General features: G+C 47.8%; 2 protein-coding genes across 4 annotated transcripts in view; one reads left to right on the top strand and one right to left on the bottom strand.

The window, feature by feature from the left end:
• Positions 1 to 19,366, top strand: part of raph1a (Ras association (RalGDS/AF-6) and pleckstrin homology domains 1a) — a 129,768-nt gene that overhangs the window by 44,641 nt on the left and 65,761 nt on the right. For all 3 annotated transcript variants that reach the window (XM_060074658.1, XM_060074657.1, XM_060074656.1), the window contains exon 5: positions 9,099 to 9,284. In XM_060074658.1, coding sequence (XP_059930641.1) covers positions 9,099 to 9,284 — 186 coding nt within the window. The remainder of the gene's footprint in view (positions 1 to 9,098; positions 9,285 to 19,366) is intronic.
• On the bottom strand, positions 10,862 to 11,931 carry LOC132474145 (piggyBac transposable element-derived protein 4-like). Its single transcript, XM_060074694.1, has 2 exons — positions 11,869 to 11,931; positions 10,862 to 11,584 (listed from the first exon to the last, which is right to left on the bottom strand). Exons 1-2 carry the CDS (start codon positions 11,898 to 11,900, stop codon positions 11,143 to 11,145), a joined length of 474 nt encoding a protein of 157 aa, XP_059930677.1. The 5' UTR covers positions 11,901 to 11,931; the 3' UTR covers positions 10,862 to 11,142.

The raw sequence follows: 19,366 nt of genomic DNA, 5'->3' as shown, positions 1-19,366 counted from the left end.
TTTAAAAGAAAATGCCCTGTTATTCCAGGCTCATTTCACTGCAGGGCGATAGTTCAAGACCCCACAGGGTAACCCAAGAAGTTTCAGGACATTCTGATGCGTAGTTTCAAAATAAAAGCCGACCAAATATGAGACATATTACATATGATTTTGGATTCGATTTAAAAGGAAATTCCCTGTTATTCCAGGCTCATTTCACTTCAGGGTTATAGTTCACGACCCCATGGGGTCAGGCAAGAAGTTTCAGAACATTCTAAAGTGGAGTTTCAAAGTAAAAGCCAACCAAGGTTTCCAATGAGACATATTACATATGATTTTGGATTCAATTTAAAAGAACATGCCCTGTTATTTCAGGCTCATTTCAATTCAGGGTTATAGTTCAAGACCCCATGGGGTCACGCAAAAGGTTTCAGAACATTCTGATGTGGAGTTTCAAAGTAAAAGCCAACCAAGGTTTCCAATATGAAACATATTACATATGATTTTGGATTCAATTTAAAAGAAAATGCCCTGTTATTTCAGGCTCATTTCAGTTCAGGGTTATAGTTCAAGAACCCATGGGGTCACGCAAGAAGTTTCAGAACATTCTGATGTGGGGTTTCAAAATAAAAGCCAACCAAAATTTCCAATATGAGACATATTACATATGAATTTGGATTCAATTTAAAAGACAATGCCCTGTTATTTCAGGCTCATTTCACTTCAGGGTTATAGTTCAAGACCCCATGGGGTCACACAATAAGTTTCAGAAAATTCTGATGTGGAGTTTCAAAATAAAAGCCCACCAAACATTCCAATATGAGACATATAACATGATTTTGGATTCGATTTAAAAGACAATTCCCTGTTATTCCAGGCTCATTTCACTGCAGGGCGATAGTTCAAGACCCCACAGGGTAACCCAAGAAGTTTCAGGACATTCTGATGCGTAGTTTCAAAATAAAAGCCCACCAAATATGAGACATATTACATATGATTTTGGATTCGATTTAAGGGGGTCGTGAACTATAACCATGAAGTGAAATGAGCCTGAAATAACAGGGCATTTTCTTTTAAATTGAATCCAAAATCATATGTAATATGTCTCATATTGGGGATTTTGGTTGGCTTTTATTTTGAAACTCCACATCAGAATGTTCTGAAACTTCTTGTGCGACCCCATGGGGTCTTGAACTATAACCCTGATGTGAAATGAGCCTCGAAATAACAGGGCATTTTCTTTTAAATTGAATCCAAAATCATATGTAATATGTCTCATATTGGGGATTTTGGTTGGCTTTTATTTTGAAACTCCACATCAGAATGTTCTGAAACTTCTTGTGTGACCCCATGGGGTCTTGAACTATGACCCTGATGTGAAATGAGCCTGAAATAACAGGGCATTTTCTTTTAAATTGAATCCAAAATCATATGTAATATGTCTCATATTGGAGATTTTCGTTGGCTTTTACTTGGAAACTCCACATCAGAATGTTCTGAATCTTCTTGCCTGACCCCAGGGGGTCGTGAACTATTACCATGAAGTGCAATGAGCCTGAAATAACAGGGCATTTTCTTTTAAATTGAATCCAAAATCATATGTAATATGTCTCATATTGGGGATTTTGGTTGGCTTTTATTTTGAAACTCCACATCAGAATGTTCTGAAACTTCTTGTGTGACCCCATGGAGTCTTGAACTATAACCCTGATGTGAAATGAGCCTGAAATAACAGGGCATTTTCTTTTAAATTGAATCCAAAATCATATGTAATATGTCTCATATTGGAGACTTTGTTTGGCTTTTACTTTGAAACTCCACATCAGAATGTTCTGAAACTTCTTGCGTGACCCCATGGGGTTGTGAACTATAACCATGAAGTGAAATGAGCCTGAAATAACAGGGCATTTTCTTTTAAATTGAATCCAAAATCATATGTAATATGTCTCATATTGGAATTTCTGGTGGGCTTTTATTTTGAAACTCCACATCAGAATGTTCTGAAACTTCTTGGGTGACCCTATGGGGTCGTGAGCTATAACCCTGAAGTGAAATGAGCCTGAAATAACAGGGCATGTTCTTTTAAATTGAATCCAAAATCATATGTAATATGTCTCATATTGGAAACTTTGGTTGGCTTTCATTTTGAAACTCCACATCAGAATGTTCTGAAACCTTTTGCGTGACCCCATGGGGTCGTGAACTATAGCCCTGAAGTGAAATGAGCCTGAAATAACAGGGCATTTTCTTTTAAATCGTATCCAAAATCATATGTAATATGTCTCATATTGGAATGTTTGGTGGGCTTATATTTTGAAAGTAAATACCACAACGGCCGTACACTTCCTTTGATAGTATTTGCTTTTATTGACTGTCTTTTTGTATGTACCCGACGAATGCTTTTATTTGAAACTAGTTCTGAGACGCTATTACCGTAATGGCTAGTATATACAGGTACGGCAAAAAAAAGAGTCGGCTGGCTTGACCGCCGATCTTGATGAGTCGGCTGGCTTGACCGCAGTGCGTGGACGCACTGGAGAAGTTTCAAGACAGACAGCCAAAATTGAGATTTTTATTCAGAGCTGGCTTAGTCATATGCCTACCAAGCACTAGATGACTCTTAAAATACGTACATATAAACAAGTGTATGCCCTAATCACGTAAATGTCATGCCTGATCACATTGGGTAGAGGTGTTTGCTGCCCTGTCTCCACAGAGACAACGCAGCGATATCATCATGAGCAGTTCTAACTGGAGAGAAAGTGAAATCCGCGAGCTGCTGATCATGTGAGACAAGGTGATGTAGTCGTATTAAACAAAGACGTTGAAAGATGGTGAGATCTACGAGAGAGACGCAGAGGAACTGTCCTTACAAGGCTTTTGTCGGGATAAAAAGCCCTAACCTGTCCCTAACCCAAAGGTAGTCAGTAAAATAAAGAATATGTTGGCGTTTTTGCACTTGTAAATAGTTAATCGCGTTTTTGGCCTACACTCGGATGTGAAGTCATTCTTTTTTTATGTCTTCATTCATGAAAAAATAAAAACATTCGGGTATATGCCAATTATTCTAAAGAGGTCTAGACTCCGTGTGGAGCCCAGCTTTCTCCAGTGAACCAAGAAAGCCTGAGCCGTGACGAACGGGGGATTTTACCACCTCGGTTTTACATAAGAAACTTGAGATAAGACAGTGAAATCGCCGGGCGTGCCAAGCCTCGACCGAACCGGCTTGGCAATGTAGAAAGGCCTTATGCTGGAGAGCGGGCAGTAGTGCGCGCCTAAACACACACACACACACACACACCACGGCGGGTGCTGACTGACTGCACACACACACACACACACACACACACACACACACACACACACACACACACACACACACACACACACACACACACACACACACACACACACACACACACACACCACGGCAGGTGCTGATTGACTGCGCGCACACACATGCACACGCACATATGCATGTGTAAATTGTATCTTGCCCCAGATCTTGCCTAGTAAATTGTCACTAGGCAACAAACGGAGAGGACGCTGGCGCTGTCTGTTCGCCGCTTCTCCAAGCAATTTTTGGGCCAATTTTGGCCAATTTTATTTAAAAAAGTGATTTTTTGTGGACACATAATCTCTACTTGGTTCCCTGCAAGCTACATCAGCGACGAAAAGCAAGCCTATGGACTGTCTTTAGTTGTTCCAGTGTTATTGTGAAGAGCCGTGTAGCTCACTTGTTATTTTGGCGTCCCTAGCAACAGCTAAAAACAACGGCTAAAAACAAGTAGCCGATGTGACAATTTCCTGGTCACTGCTGGCGTTTTTTTCGGTGATCCTGGTGAGGAATATGCCCTGGTCAACCTGCTAAGCTGTCTCTACTGTCTCGTGGATTTTCTGCACTGCCTCCCAGCTCTTCCCCAGATGCTTCGGGTCCGTACCTAGCTGCTAACAGGCAAACATCACTCAACATCAGGTTCGATGTTGACGTACTTCGCCCCACAGCTGCTGAAGTACAACAATCGCTCCATCCCACCCTGTATTTCCACCATTAAGCAGCTAGGACTATTGCGTAGACCTCGATATATCCACAGAGGCTCAGGGAGAAACTTTATTTATGGTCAGCCTGCCGGCTTCATCACATCCATCAGGTCCGCTGAGACGGCTGAGGGCAAAAGACGCAACATCGCGAGATCCCCGCACTCCCGGCTGGATAGATTTCATGGAGTGGATTCCAACCTGCGCGGAGTAGATTTTAAGGCTCTGCGACCTGTACAGAGAATAACCCCACAGTCACTGGTCAAATTTGAACTTTTCAACACTCAATCCTTAAATTATAAATCCAGCTTGATTGAAGAGCATATCAGGGAAAAAGGACTTGACTTCATGTGTCTAACAGAAACCTGGCACCAGCCAGAGGTTTACTCTGCCCTAAACGAAGCCTGTCCCCCAGGCTACAGTTACTTGGAGGCAGCCCGCAGAACTGGACGCGGTGGTGGCCTAGCTGTCATCCACAAACAGGACCTGGAGTTGTCCCCCATGGTGCTGCCTACAACTTCCTCCTGTGAATGTCTTGCATTCACATGCAAGCCCCCCCATCCCATGACTGTCCTACTCATATACAGGCCCCCAAAACCCAACTCTGCTTTCATCCCGGAAATGTCTGATCTCCTCACAACACTCTGTACTACCTCTGCCAATACCATCATTCTGGGTGATTTAAATATTCATGTTGACACCCCCTCATGCCAGCCCGCTGCTGATTTTCTTCAGCTGCTAGACTCCCTCAACCTACAACAACATGTTGACGCCCCCACACACTCCAGAGGACACACAATTGACCTGGTCATCTCAAACTCCGCCCCCATCAGCAACCTACAGGTCTATGATCTTGGCGTCTCGGATCACAGAGTTGTGTCAATGGAGCTCCCTTTTCCTTCCTCCCACACCAAACCAAAGCGGCAGATCCACTTCAGGAATGTGAAAAATATCAACATGGATGCCCTGGCCCTGGACCTTCAACATCTCTCCTCTGGTTCAACTGACTCCCTCTCTGTTGCTGACTCAGTGGACTTATACAACCAGTCCCTGAGCAGTCTCCTGGATCTCCACGCCCCCTTAACATCGAGGTCAGTCTCCTTCTCGCGCTCCGCACCCTGGTACACCAGTGAACTACGTACAATGAAGGCTGCTGGGCGTGTCCTTGAGCGGCGACTCAAGGCCTCTGGTCTGACCGTTTTCAAACAGGCATACAGGGAACACAGGAGGGCATATGCTGAAGCCCTGAATAATGCACGGTCCAGGTTCTATTCCACAATAATCAACAATAGCCCTGGTAGCTCCAAACAGCTCTTTTCAACTATCAATCACCTTCTCAAACCCCCTTTACAATCCCAATCTGATGTCACCACAACTTTTTTAAACAAAAAGTGAATAACATCCGCTCACACCTCTCCACCACTACTGTCCTGCCCCTTCCAACTGCTGACCCACCGATTGACTCTGTCCAGACCCTCTGCTCCTTCTCCAGCATCACAAAGGAAGAGGTGGAGGACGTCATCAGGAAAATGAAGCCATCCACCTTTGCACTAGACCCCTTCCCTACAGCTCTGCTGAAGGCCAACATCTCTGCTGTCTCTCCACTCATCACCAATATCATTAACCACTCCCTCCTGGCCGGCCATATCCCATCTGCATTAAAAACTGCTGTCATCAGACCAACATTAAAAAAACCTACCCTTGATCCAGAAGTCCTCTCCAACTACAGGCCCATCTCAAATCTCTCATTTCTGTCAAAAGTTCTGGAAAAAACAGTTGCAGCACAACTCCAGGATCACCTCATACAACATCACTTGTTTGAAAAATTCCAGTCTGGTTTCCGCTATGGCCACAGTACAGAAACAGCCTTGGTCAGGGTCACAAATGACCTCCTGATGGCAGCAGACACCGGCTCCCCATCTCTCCTCATCCTCCTGGACTTAACAGCTGCTTTTGATACGGTTGACCACAATATTCTCCTTCACCGCCTGCAATACACCATTGGACTATCAGGAAATGTAAAGAACTGGTTCACCTCGTACCTCACTGACAGAACTGAGCACGTTGCCCTGGGCAAAGCAAAATCACACACCAACAACGTCACCTGCGGTGTCCCCCAGGGCTCGGTGTTGGGCCCCACACTGTTCTCACTGTACATGCTCCCCCTGGGTAGTGTCATTAGCAGGCATGGCTTATCTTACCACTGCTATGCTGATGATACACAGCTCTACATCAGGACAACCCCCACTTCTTCTGCCCCTCTGCCAACATCCACACTGACCACCTGCCTGGAGGAGATAGAGGCGTGGATGAAGCTCAACTTCCTACAACTTAACAGCCATAAAACGGAAGCCATCCTTGTTGACATGCCACATCAGCTCCGCTCCCCCACCATCACCAATATCACCTTCTCTGGCCAAAACATCCCCCTTTCCACATCCGTCACCAACCTCTGTGTTAAAATGGACCCACAACTTAATTTTGACACCCACATCAAACACCTCAGTAAGACAGCATTATACCACCTCAGGAACATCGCCAAACTCCGCCAATCAATCACCCTGGCTGATGCAGAGAAGCTCGTCCATGCCTTTGTCTCCTCCAGGTTGGACTACTCCAATGCACTCCTCATTGGGATCCCTGGCAAGAGCATCCAGAGGCTCCAATACATTCAAAACAGTGCTGCCAGGGTCCTGATGAGGGTGCGCAAGCATGACCACATCACCCCCATCCTGAAATCACTGCACTGGCTCCCTGTCCCACTCAGAATTGAGTACAAGGTCTCCCTCCTCACCCACCAGTGCCTTCACGGACTTGCCCCCCTCTACCTTCAGGAACTCCTCACCCCCCCGACAACCTCACGTACACTCCGTTCAGGATCCACTCACATCCTCCAAACCCGACGTACGAAGCTGTGCACCATGGGTGATCGGGCCTTTTCTGCTGCTGCCCCTAGACTATGGAACGCCCTCCCTGACCACCTGAGGGCTCCACAGACTACAGCTCTTTTTAACGGAACCTCAAAACCCATCTCTTTAAAAGAGCATTTAGCTAAACTTTCTTTGAGGTTCCCCCTTTTTATAGGTTTTTTTTTTCTCTGAAGCACTTTGAGATTCTTGAATATAAAGTGCATTATAAATAAAATGTATTATTATTATATACACACACCATGGCGGGTGCTGACTGACTGCGCACACACACAAACCTCCGTTCCTAGCTTACTCACCGTTAGAAGAGCTGTAGGCGAATTAGCCTCATCAGAGACTCTACTTACGTTAAACAGCAAAATCTCAGTGCTTGGCGTCTTAAATCTTTTGTGGACTTTTGTCAACAGCTCCTGCCTTTCTCTACCTGCAGTATCACACAAAAATACGTAATGTTGGGTCGCCGTGGCATAGGCGTCGATTACGCTGGGGACGCGTCCCCACCAGATTTCGTCAAGATTCATATACCCACCACTTGTAAAAAGAAAAAAGAGGAGTTGAATTATATGGATTGTTACACGGGTCTTCTCAATGCCGTGGAACACTCCGTTCACTTGCATGGGCTCTTCACAACTTCTGGCGGTGAATTATATTTGATTATTCACCGTTGCTAAGTATAATTGACCGCTGTCAAGGAAAACAAAGGACTTTTTGCCTCTAATGACGTCTTTGGTATCACTCCTCAAGTAGTCCGGTAACTTTTCAACCCCAGTGTCTTCGGTTGCTAAACGACGTCAACATCTTTGGCGGACTATTCCTCTGCTGATCAACACTATGAATGATGGTAACAAATAAATTGTAAAAAGACACACCATGTGAAGTTATTTTTTCGTTATGGCAAGTAGCCGTGTAATAAGCGGGATAATGTATAGAACGTCGCCGGTCATTATCGATAACCTGTTGAACTAAATGGGTGTGGTAGGCGACACCACGGGATGCATCTGCAGACCACTGCCACAAAAATAAAGGTATTTGCTGGTGCTGTGGGGAGGTCATTTTGTGTTTTTTGCGCTCAAGGGGTCGGCTGTTTTAACTTGCAATTGATAGTTGGTGGAGTCAGTCTCTTGTTGACACAAAGTGACTTTTGGTCATTCTTGCTGTGCTTGAATTCTGGAATAATTGTGGGGGGGGAGTGCATGAGTTTTGGTCAGCATGCCTGATGTAGGCTAGTTTTGATGGAATGCGTGTTGTGGATTGAGAACAGCCAGCTCATGATGTGATACAGCGTTCAGCTGTGCAACAAATATTTTGACGACTTTTGTATTGATGTGTGTAGCCACACGTTTGGCCCTTCTGAATTTAAACACGCAGTTAATTTCCTTTCCTAGCTCCTCTTGTTTATGTTGTTAGCTTAGCCATGTCATGTCACGTTGTCAACATTGGATACATGGAGCAGAACATAGTGGGTCATATGTCCGATGCTTTTTGGAAACGTTTTCTTCATAAAACGTGCCAGACAGATTTTGTATACATTTTATTTATAGTAATTAGCTACATGGGTATGCTGTCTTTCAGAACCTTTTATTACCGGCACTAAAGAGAGAAAAAAGAGTGCATCCTCATTGTACCCAGCACTTCTGAAAATGCACTTCCGAATGCGCCTCTGTCCCCAGCACATTTCAAACCAAACTGACGCCCATGGTTGTTGTATATAGGCCTATAAAAGGGAGATCTGTTTCATTTAATATTGCAGAGTTTCAATAACTCCCGCTCAGCCCCTCACAGCTTACACTTGACCATGACGATTGTGTCTCTAACCTTACGGGAGTAGTAGCAGGATTTGATACAATTAAATTCAAAAACGGTTGTGAAAGAAAAAAAGTTCACTGTATTCGGCCCTTTACATTTAAGCTAACAGTAACAGATCTAGATAATCAATATTCTAAAAAAAGAATAATCCTAAATAAATAAATCATATAACTTCAGAATAATCTGGCGGGCCAGACATGGCCCGCGGGCCGCCAGTTGCCAACCCCTGCTCCAGGTGAAAAATGATGGAAGGAGATAGGTCCTAAATCTTCCCAAACCTAAGAAGAATAATAGTTGTGTGCTGCATTCAGCACTCACCCAACAGCATGCTGTCCTTGGTGTCCGCAGGTCCGTCAGAAGCCCCCCACAGGTCGCAGTGCCCGAGCAGACCCAGCAGGGGACGGGGGGGGCAGCGGGGGCAGCAGCGCCCGCGTCTCTCCGGCTGGCACAGTGCGCGGCCCCAACCCCACTCACTGGAGCCCCCCCCTCGCATCCAACTTCAGCCTGGAGGACATCACCGCCCAGCTGGAGAAGGTGAACACCTCCTAGACACCTCTACTGGGGTGCTAGTCACCTCTCCTACTCACCCCTCATAGGGTCCTAGTCACCTCTCCTAGGCTCCTAGTCACCTCTCCAAGTCACCTCTAATAGGCTCCTGTCCTAGGGTCCTAGTAACCTCTCCTAGGGTCCCAGTCACCTCTCCTAGTCACCTCTCCTAGGGTCCTAGTCACCTCTCCAAGTCACCTCCTAGTGTCCTATTCACCTCTCCTAGGGTTCTAGTCACCTCTCTTAGTCAGCTCTCCTAGGGTCCTTGTCACCTCTCTTAGGGTCTTAGTCACCTCTCCTAGGGTCCTTGTCACCTCCTAGTCACGTCTCCTAGGGTCCTAGTCACCTCTCCTAGGATCCTAGGGTCCTACTCACCTCTCATAGGGTCCTACTCACCTCTCCTAGGGTCCTAGTCTCCTCTCCTAGGCTCCTAGTCACCTTTTCTAAGGTCCTGGTCACCTCTCCTAGGATCCTAGTATCCTCTCCTAGGGACCTAGTCACCTCTCCTAGGCTCCTAGTCACCTCTGATAGGGTCCTTGTCACCTTCCTAGGTACCTATTAATCTCTTCTAGCCACCTCTCCTAGGCTCCTAGTCTCCTCTCCTCGGGTCCTAGTCACCTCTCCTGGGGTCCTTGTCTCCTCTCCTAGGGTCCTAGTCACCTCTCCTTGGGTCCTACTCACCTATCCTAGGGGCCTAGTCACCTCTCCTAGGGTCCTAGTCCACTCCTTGTGCAGTTTCCTTCATTCCTTAATAGACCCTTTTACTGTTTGTACACAATGATTACGTAGAACGTATGCACGCGCATTTTGGCAACAGAAGTATGGCGGAGATCAACAGCTTGTCAAGCTATACAAGGGAATTATCCACACAAGATCGCAAATTTTACTTCAACAAGTTGACTTTGACAAATGGTGTCCGACTTCAAGATCCGTGTAGTACTATTAATGAGTGGGTTGAAGACATCAGCAAGTGGCCGAATATACAGTGGCCAGATATATATATACGTATTTAATAGAGAAACCGACCGTGTACACCAGAGAGAAATTACGAGCATATAAGTCACTGGATGCTTATGAATACGTTGTCTGTGGTCATGTACAGAACATCAAATACCATGACATAGACTCTGAGTTTTGTGTGGTGAAATCAGAAATCCTCCCTAGTCAAAGACAAGGACACAAGACAACGATGTATGAGGCTTGGGTTATAATCAACCAACGAGAAAACTATGTCCTCACAGCGAATTGCACCTGTATGGCGGGGTAAGTTGCCTATTATTTGGTGTTGTAGCTAACATAGTTCAGAGCTCTATGATATACGTAGTTGTTATGCAAAGATGAATTATGCTGCTGTGTTACTGTCCTTTGAGGTTTAACTTTAACTGCTTTCCATATCAAAAATGGTATGGTCGACCCCCTCCAGCTGCTGGGTCAGGACCGCGCCCAACCCCCTATCCGACCCGTCCGTCTGCAGGGAAAAAGGGAGATCAGGAGCACACAGGACCGACTTTCCACAGAGGGCTGTTTTAACCCATTTATGCCTAAAACGCCTGCTAAAAACGCCTGCTAAAATCCTATGATATTCTAGGAAAAAGAACCTCATTTCCTGAGGTTTTTCTGAGAAAATAGTAAGAATTGTCAACGTCTACATAAACCTTAATATCTAAGCCTCTGGAGCACCTAGAAACATGAAATAAAAAGCATTTTAAAGGTAAGAACTACAGGTTTTATTAAAACATGCTCCCTGAGCACAACCATAACAGCAACATTTTAAAAACATTCTCAAAACAAGATTAAGAAGAAAAAACAGTATAAATCGATGATATAAAATACAACAAATAACATTTTAACCAAAGCATTGTAAAGGCACACCCCTGACCTGCAGATCCAGCAACAACTTCACGCTGGTGTAAAAGTTGTCCATGTAAACACACAAGTTTGACCCAAAATACGGTTTAGCCAGGTATGACACAATCCGGTAAGCCAGGCCTGTCTCGGTCTTGCCTGCAATGGCCCCTGTGTAAACTTGAAAATTGTTTACGTAGCCTGTATTGCTCTCTGCCATGACCCACACCTTTATCCCCCACTTCACCGGCTTCATGGGGAGGTACTGCCGGAAGGCAAGGCATCCCTTGTATTTTACCATGGACTCATCCACGCTCACAAACCCATTGACCTCATAGAGGGCCTGGAACTGATGCAAGAGGAGGTCCATGAACCGCTGGATCTTCCACAGCTTATTGGATTTATCCAAGGCAGGGTCCAAGTTATCTTCTAGATGGAGATATCTGAAAATGCATATATGACAAAGAATTTGAGCCTGACATTTATTTCCATCATTGTGATTATTTGTATTATGTTATTTATAGTATTTATATTCATAATTGTATTACTATTTATTCATTATTCCATTATTGTATTTATAACTAACATCATTGTATTTATTCAATATCAACCATCATCACCATTAGTAATTGCTATAGCACCACTATCATTACTGGCCATTCCGTTTTCTAAGAGAAGAGAATGGAACTCGGAAGAGAGCACAAGAAAAGAAAACATAAATATTTACCTCCAGATCATGTCGAAACGGTCCCTTGACATTTGTTTGGTAGAGCCACTTAGTTTGCCTCCAGTAATCAGTAGTTTGCTTTAAAATTCCAAAGAAAAGACACAGCCCGAGGAATGTTTTCATTTCTGTTTTCGGGACCGGGGTCCACTTGAGGTCGTGGGGGTCTGAGCTCGTACCTGTTGCGCGTACCGATTCGTTTCGGTCAATAACGTGACCCACAGCTGATCGGTAAAGATCCTGGAAAACACATCGAGTGGGCTAGCATCCAAGGGGATCGGTTGTTTCAACCCCGGTGTGCGAGAGAATGTCTTTGTTTTCCGAGGCTGGTAATTGCCGGTTCTCCAGTCCACCTGGAATCCCCGAAAGTCATCCTCCTCCTCTCCTTCGGTGTCCAAAAATTCCCACTTCTGTGCCCGATCCAGTGGATCAACCGGCACAAAATCATTCTCGTCCTCATTCTCATACTCAAATCCCTTGAATTCTATGACAATATCACTGCCATCGCTATCAAAATCCTCCATGTTCATTGCTACTTCTCGGTCGCCAGCTAGACGCGTCGCTAAAAACAAACAGAGAATATCGCGTGGCTATATGATTGATTGACGTGATTTTCAGCCAACCAAAGTTCGTTTTGGTGGTCTCCTGATCTTTACCAAAGCCTTAAGACCCACCCCATGTGTATTTTTAACCAACCAGAGTGAGTTATATGCTGCATTCGTCATGAAAACAGCACGTGTACAAAATGCTGCGCTACGCAGCAACCGGCAGGAAAGGCTATGTTGCGCTACGCAGCAACCGGCAGGAGGGGCCATGCTGCGCTACGCAGCATCCGGCGCCAATGGGTTAATAGCCTCAAACGACACCTGACATGGCTCCGACCACTGTATCTGGGGCCCTCTTATGGGTGAGGTCGGTCAAGGGGCTGGCCAGGTCGGAGAAGTGTGGTACAAACTGCCGGTCGTACCCTGCCAGCCCCAAAAACCGCCTCAACTCTTTCTTGGTCCTGGGCCGAGGGGAGGCGGCGACCACTGCGGTCTTCGCGACCTGTGGCCGGACCTTCCCCCCCCCCAGGTGGTACCCCAGATATTGGATCTCCCTCCGCCCGATCACGCACTTCCTCGGGTTGGCCGTGAGCCGCGCCCGTCTCAGCGACTGAAGAACGGCCGCCACCTGCCGCATATGCTGCTCCCACGTTCCGCTATAGACGACGATGTCATCAATGTAGGCAGCAGCATACGCGGCGTGGGGCCGTAACACCCGGTCCATCAGCCGCTGAAACGTGGCCGGGGCCCCGAACAACCCGAACGGGGTCGTATAATAGGTGGCTAATGTGAGTAATTTCGCAGGGGCAAAAAGACGTTGGCGAACCGGAGTTGCAGACCTGAGAGACCCTCGCCCTGATCGACCGGGGGGGTGGGGCCTGGGCTAGGGACATCCGGCCCGAGCTCTTCCCTCTCCGGTAACATCGACGCAAATGCGACAGCATCGTTCCACCTCTTAAGGAGGTTGATGTGGTACACCTGCTTGTTTTCGCCCCTGTCCGAACGCGCTACCTCGTAATCCACGTCCCCGACCCGCCGTGTGACCACAAAGGGCCCTTGCCACTTTGCGAGTAATTTGGTGCTAGGGGAGGGCAACAGTACGAGGACCTTATCCCCCGGGGTGAGATCGCGTAATCTAGTCCCTCTGTCGTACAGGCGTCTCTGACTCTCCTGGGCTCGGTGCAAGTGCTCACGTGACAATACCCCTAGTGAGGACCCTTCCTCCCAGTTTTCTTTAATGAGGTCCAGGACTCCCCTGGGCTTTTGCCCATAAAGCAACTCAAATGGGGAAAACCCTTCGGAAGCCTGGGGCACTTCCCACACTGCAAACAACAGAGGGTCAAGCCATTGATGCCAATTCCGAGCATCCTCGTGTACGAATTTACGGATCATGGACTTTAACGTCCGGTTAAACCTCTCACACAAGCCGTCCGTGGCTGGGCGATAGACGCTTGTGCGAATGGCCTTGACGTTCAACAACCCGTAAAGTTCCCTAATCGTGCGTGACATGAAATTGGTGCCCTGGTCAGTGAGAATCTCCTTCGGGATTCCCACCCGCGATATGACATGAAACAACGCCTGCGCAACACTCTTCGCGGAGATGTTGCGCAACGGAATTGCTTCCGGGTACCGGGTTGCGTAGTCGATCAGGACTAACACAAATCGATACCCGTGTGCGGAACGTTCTGATGGCCCGATAATGTCCATGCCGACGCGATCGAAAGGGGCTTCCACCAGGGGAAGGGGCCATATGGGAGCCCTGGGGACAGCCGGGGGATTCACCAATTGGCAGGATGCGCACCACCTGCGCACCTCCGCCCGAATCCCCGGCCAATAGAACCGGGCCATTATCCAGTGTTTTTTCGTACCCTAAATGGCCCGCCATTGGGTTATAATGCGCCGCCTGGAAAACCATTTCCCGGCGGCTCCTGGCTACCAGCAACTGGGTGACAACCTCCTCACTCTGGGTGTCACGACTCACCAGATAAAGCCTATCCTAACCACTATAAAGTGTGGGTAAGTCAGCGCCGCGTCTGGCCGGACCTTGCTCCCATCAATAGCAATCACCTGGTCGTTGGCTGAGCTCAGTGTGGCGTCACGAGACTGCTCGAGGGGGAAATCCTCCACCGGTGGGAACCTCTGCGCTGGGACCTCGGGTTGGGGATCCCCCACCTCCCCCGATCCCTGAGCAGCGTCGGCCGCCCCCGCCTCGGCGCAGAACACAGCACAAGACTTACATGTCCCTACCGGTCGTGTCCGCACCCCCATAGTCCCCCTAACAGCCTGTGGAAACCCCGCCCAATCCAACCCAAGAATCAGGGGATGCGTGAGGCTCGAACTAACTGCCGCCTTAACAATGTGCTTTTTCCCCCCACAACGAATTACGATAGGGACCAAAGGGTACTCGTGCACATCCCTGTGTATACACCTCACCAAAACGCTCAACGCCTCCACCAATGCCTCGGACCACACCAGACGCTGGTGGATCATGGTCTGCATGCAGCCTGAGTCCAATAGCGCCTTGTGTGTACCCCGCTGTATCCTCACTGGGATACGGTACGCCTCACCGGGACCGTGGGGAGGAGACGTGGGGGGGCGTCCTTGAATGTCCATGGAAAGACCAGTATGGGGAAAGTCTGCGAAAGTCTGTCTAAAGGACAAAGGCGCTCCTCACTGGCTTGTTGCTTGATTCCTCTTCGCCAGAGGAAGGTGAGCCAACCCTCGTGGTCACACCCACTATCTGGTGCGGAGGTCCACGGGAAAATCCCTTGTAGTAGCGTCGCTAGCCGCGCTGGTTAGCAGGCCACTACTGTTCAGCTACTTTCGTTAAGCAACTGACCGGGTCGTTTATGTGGACTGGTCCGGTGGAGCTTTCAGTAAAGTTCGTGTTGAACTTTATATTGAATTTTAAGAGTTGCTGATATGTCATCAACAGACTGTACTCCATCGAAAACCATGTGCTCCATCCAACGAACGTCTTTCCTCCTCTCTCCCCAACTCCAGCACCCCCCCTTTCCTCTACTTTCCCGCCTTCCCCACATTCACCCCCGAACACCTCATCGCGCCCCCTCCTGGCTGGATGGCCACATCACAGTTCAATTAAGCAAAGGACATATACAACATTTACAATACATCAAATAACATTTACAAAGTTTGCAATCATTACACAAACGCCAAAAACATTATGTAAAATAATAAACTCTTATATAATGTTTATTCTTATGAATAATTAGAACCCAAATCCCAACTGGGTTACACCCTCCCCCTTCTAAAAAGGTCTGTATGTCCTCATACAACACTAAAAGACTCAAACTAAGGGATATGGAGAGTTACAAATGTTGCTTTAAGTATGTCCAATCTTAATGACAATACCTCTGTGTACAATTGTCAAAGGCTGATCTCTGGATCTACCCGGCTCATCATATGTAAGCCTGACTGGTGGCCTTATTGCTCTCTTTGGCCTAGGCTCAGATCTTAGCCTCCCATTATCTTTGGACACATTGAAAGTCTCTTGATCAGGGCCAGACTCTGAATCCGTATCACTGGTGTCACCAGGAGCTAACTCTCGATCAGACTCTTGGTCTCTCAACCTATGGTGCTCTGGCTCTGCGTCATCATCAGATGAGGATATAGCATCAGCAGCACCACTTCCATCTGCCTGATGGTTCTCTTCTTGAGGAGCAATTGTGTGTCTAGCATTGTCTAGAGCTCTGTGAAACAACTCTCTCGGGTAAGTTCTGCAAGGTGAATACAACTCAGGGTCAGATGACGAATCAGACATTTCCTGCAACTCCCTTTGTACTTTTTGCGTTTCAGGTGGGGATATTTCACTCCTCCGGTGAGTCACAGCTCTGGTTTTTGGTCTGACAGGTAAATCAATCACCGGGTCTGTGTTTGGCATTCTCACAAACTGCCCGATGGGAAGGAGATTGTCTCTGTGAATGGTCTTGGTGCCAGTTCCTCCATTCTCACGTTTTATCTTGAACACCGGAACTAAGACCTGATGGGTTAGTGGTCAGAGAACAACTCATTGACGCAGGGATAAGGGGTTCGATTCCTTAATGAAGCTAGCTTTTTTCTTTCATATTGGACTGGATGTTTGTATGCCATTTTGCGTAACTTGTAGTTTATGATGAAGAAATGTTACTGGGGTTAAGGTTAGGGTAACGGTAAGGGTAAGACACAAAGTGTTTTTGCAACACAATATTTCTTACAATTCCAGTAGGAAACTTAAGATACCTAGAGAAATGCCTGAGTGCTCACAAAACATCAACAAGTCAGCAGTGTGGTACAGGGTGATCATTTCTGATATACAGTACAAAAGCTGAAACTATTAGCCAGGAGTGGGAAAGATGCAGACGCAGACGTGGGAAGCAATAAGACACACCAACACACAGTTGCCTGTTGCAAAGTGGTTCAGAGTTTAATAGAAATAGTTAGGGTTAGCTGGTATGGCGTTATCTGGTATGGCTATAGTCTAATGTTAGCTTAGTTCGTGTTGTTTCGTCATGTCATTTGTAGAAATATAGCCTATCATCACAGACTGTAGGAATGTCACCCACCCTCCATCGCGTATGACACTGACGCTCGTAATCCTGTAGTGCAAGGGAGTTCGTGCACAGATCCCTGAGACAAACGGCTACGCGCACACATGCACACCCATAGCGAGTGACGTAGGACGTAAAGTCCCGCCCAGGTCGAAGTGGCGTCGATTTAGAGAGTCCCCCGGTGACGCAGACGACCTGGCCCACCTCCATTAGAGGGCAATCCCGCCGGAAGTGACCAGGCCGCCCGCACCTCCAACACCCCTCCCCTGCCGTCTGAGCGCCCGTCTGCAGAGTGGGGGTGGGAGGTGATTCATGTGCCCGATCCGGAACGGGGACCCTCCCTCTCGCCCTCGGCGCCGGGCTTGGCCTGTCCCACCGTAGGGCAGCTGCACCGGTGCCCGGGACCGGTGTTGGTGGTCGCTGGGCCTTCGGTGGGGGCTGCAAGTGGCTCTCCGCCAGGTCGACCGCAGCGGAGAGGCTCTCGGGCCGGTGGTACCGGTCCCAGGCAGAGGTCCTGGCCGGAAGCCCCTCAGCGAACCTCTCAAGGGCCACCTGCTCCACCACGTCCTCTGCCGAGTTCTGGTCCGGAAACAGCCACCTCCTCTCCTGGTCCTGCAGCTGCTGGGCAAAGGCGAAGGGACGGTCCCCCTCAGTGAATGCCAGCGTCCGGAACCGGCGACGATGTTCCTCTGGGTAGAGGCCAAGCCGGTCCCGGATGGCCCTGGCGATGGTCCCATAGTCCCGCTGGGCACCGGCCGGCAGACTGTGGGCTGCAAGATGGGCCTCCCCGGTCAGGAGCGGCAGGAGACGGTGAGCCCACTCCTGCGAGGCCTCCCGGAGACCTCGGCCACCCCCTGAAAAGTCTCTAGGAAAGCCTCAGCGTTGTCTGCCTCCCCCATCTTCGGGACATGGATGTGGGCCACGACTCCTGCCCCTTTGGGTTCTCCTCGCGTCCTCCGGAGGCGAGGAGCTCACAAAGAACAGCCCGATCGGCCACCAAGGACTGGGCTAGCTCCGTTCTGTGCGTGCTGTAACTGGCTCTGTCGGTTGGACATCTGGGCCAGATGCCCGAGCACACTCACAAGTGTTGACTGGTCCATCTTCTGCGCTCGCCCCACTTTGGGCTCCACTGTAACAGGTTCACAGAGCGCTTGGACACCAGGTTTGCTTTTTCCAACAGAAAGTCATTTTAATTTCGATCGCTCAGTCCAACAAAACACCTTAGACGTAAGTCATAACTCCGCTCAAAGCGGTCACAGGATGCGTTCCAGGCGATCTCTGGCGGCGATCGCCCCTGTCTCTCTGCTCCCCAATTCTTCCTACTACAAACAAAGCAGGCACATAAATACACCTTCCCTGATTGGACCTGATCACGGGCACCTGCTCGCAATCAGGTCCAATCCCCCCAGCCGATCAGGTGTGCTCCCAACCGTCCTCTACCTCCCCCTGCAGGCCAGACGTCGCAAGTCCCCCCCCACAGTTACTTTCAAGCCCCGGTCATAACATTACGGAGCAGACAGTATGTTTATTATGTTTTTGAGAAATTTCAGATTTGGGTCATGCTGCAGCCATGCAGCTGCAATATTGTTCAAAGTTGAGCCCTATGTTAGGATGGGAAGGACAGAGAAAGCAGCGGTTACTTCTGGAGTGTGCATGTGGAAAGATATCAGCAGGAAAGAAGTCAGACCAGCTCCATTGAGGGAAAATCTGCTTCCAAAAACCAAAGAGGCTAAGCAGGCAGCTTCCAGCAGCTTCAACATCTGCTACGATGAGTAGTATCACACCCAGAGGCATGCAATAGTTGACAGAGCCTAGATAAGTTTCCTTTTGCCATAGTGCATTTTATTAACTTAACTTGATTTATCCATAGATAGATGAAAAGGCCTACAGACACAGTTTGAATAATGTCAGTATCCTTTGTTATGTTAGTTTTAATATGAGATTTCATACAAAACAACAAGCCTCTCCCTGTGTCATTGTGTGTGCGTGTATCCGAGGTGCGTGTGTGCGTGCGTACGTTGGGGGTTCTTGATTGACCGATTTTCGTATTTATTTTCAAATTTCCAAATTGGAAATTTTAAATTTCACCATGCGACCACAACTGACAAGATCAGCAAGACATACCTAACTGATATAATGCAGTACAACAAAACTCAGTTAAATGTCCCATCTGTGCTCTGGGGTCATAACATGGAGGAAACAGCAAGACAAGCCTACACTGCATTTATGTCCCAAAGCCATCCAGATTTCAGCCTAAACTCAAAACTTGCCGCCGGTGGAATATCGATTCTGACAACCATCTACGCAACACCCAGACATTTTGATGCTGGAAACTGTTTTTATCAACTTTCTTGCTAACCAGTTGCTACCTCATCTGTGTGAGTCAGAACGAATGGGGAACAACACCAC

Source organism: Gadus macrocephalus, chromosome 16 (genome assembly GCF_031168955.1).
Source record: "Gadus macrocephalus chromosome 16, ASM3116895v1".
Lineage (NCBI taxonomy): Eukaryota > Metazoa > Chordata > Actinopteri > Gadiformes > Gadidae > Gadus > Gadus macrocephalus.
This window is presented reverse-complemented; position numbering and strand designations above follow the sequence as displayed.

What these genes read in the sequence shown, in the direction of transcription:
- LOC132474145 (XM_060074694.1), bottom strand. Translation starts at nt 11,900, where the DNA reads ATGTCAAGGGACCGTTTCGACATGATCTGGAG. An exon ending in CGTTTCGACATGATCTGGAG is followed by an intron (nt 11,585 to 11,868) that starts GTAAATATTTAT and finishes ATGCATTTTCAG; the next exon opens with ATATCTCCATCTAGAAGATA.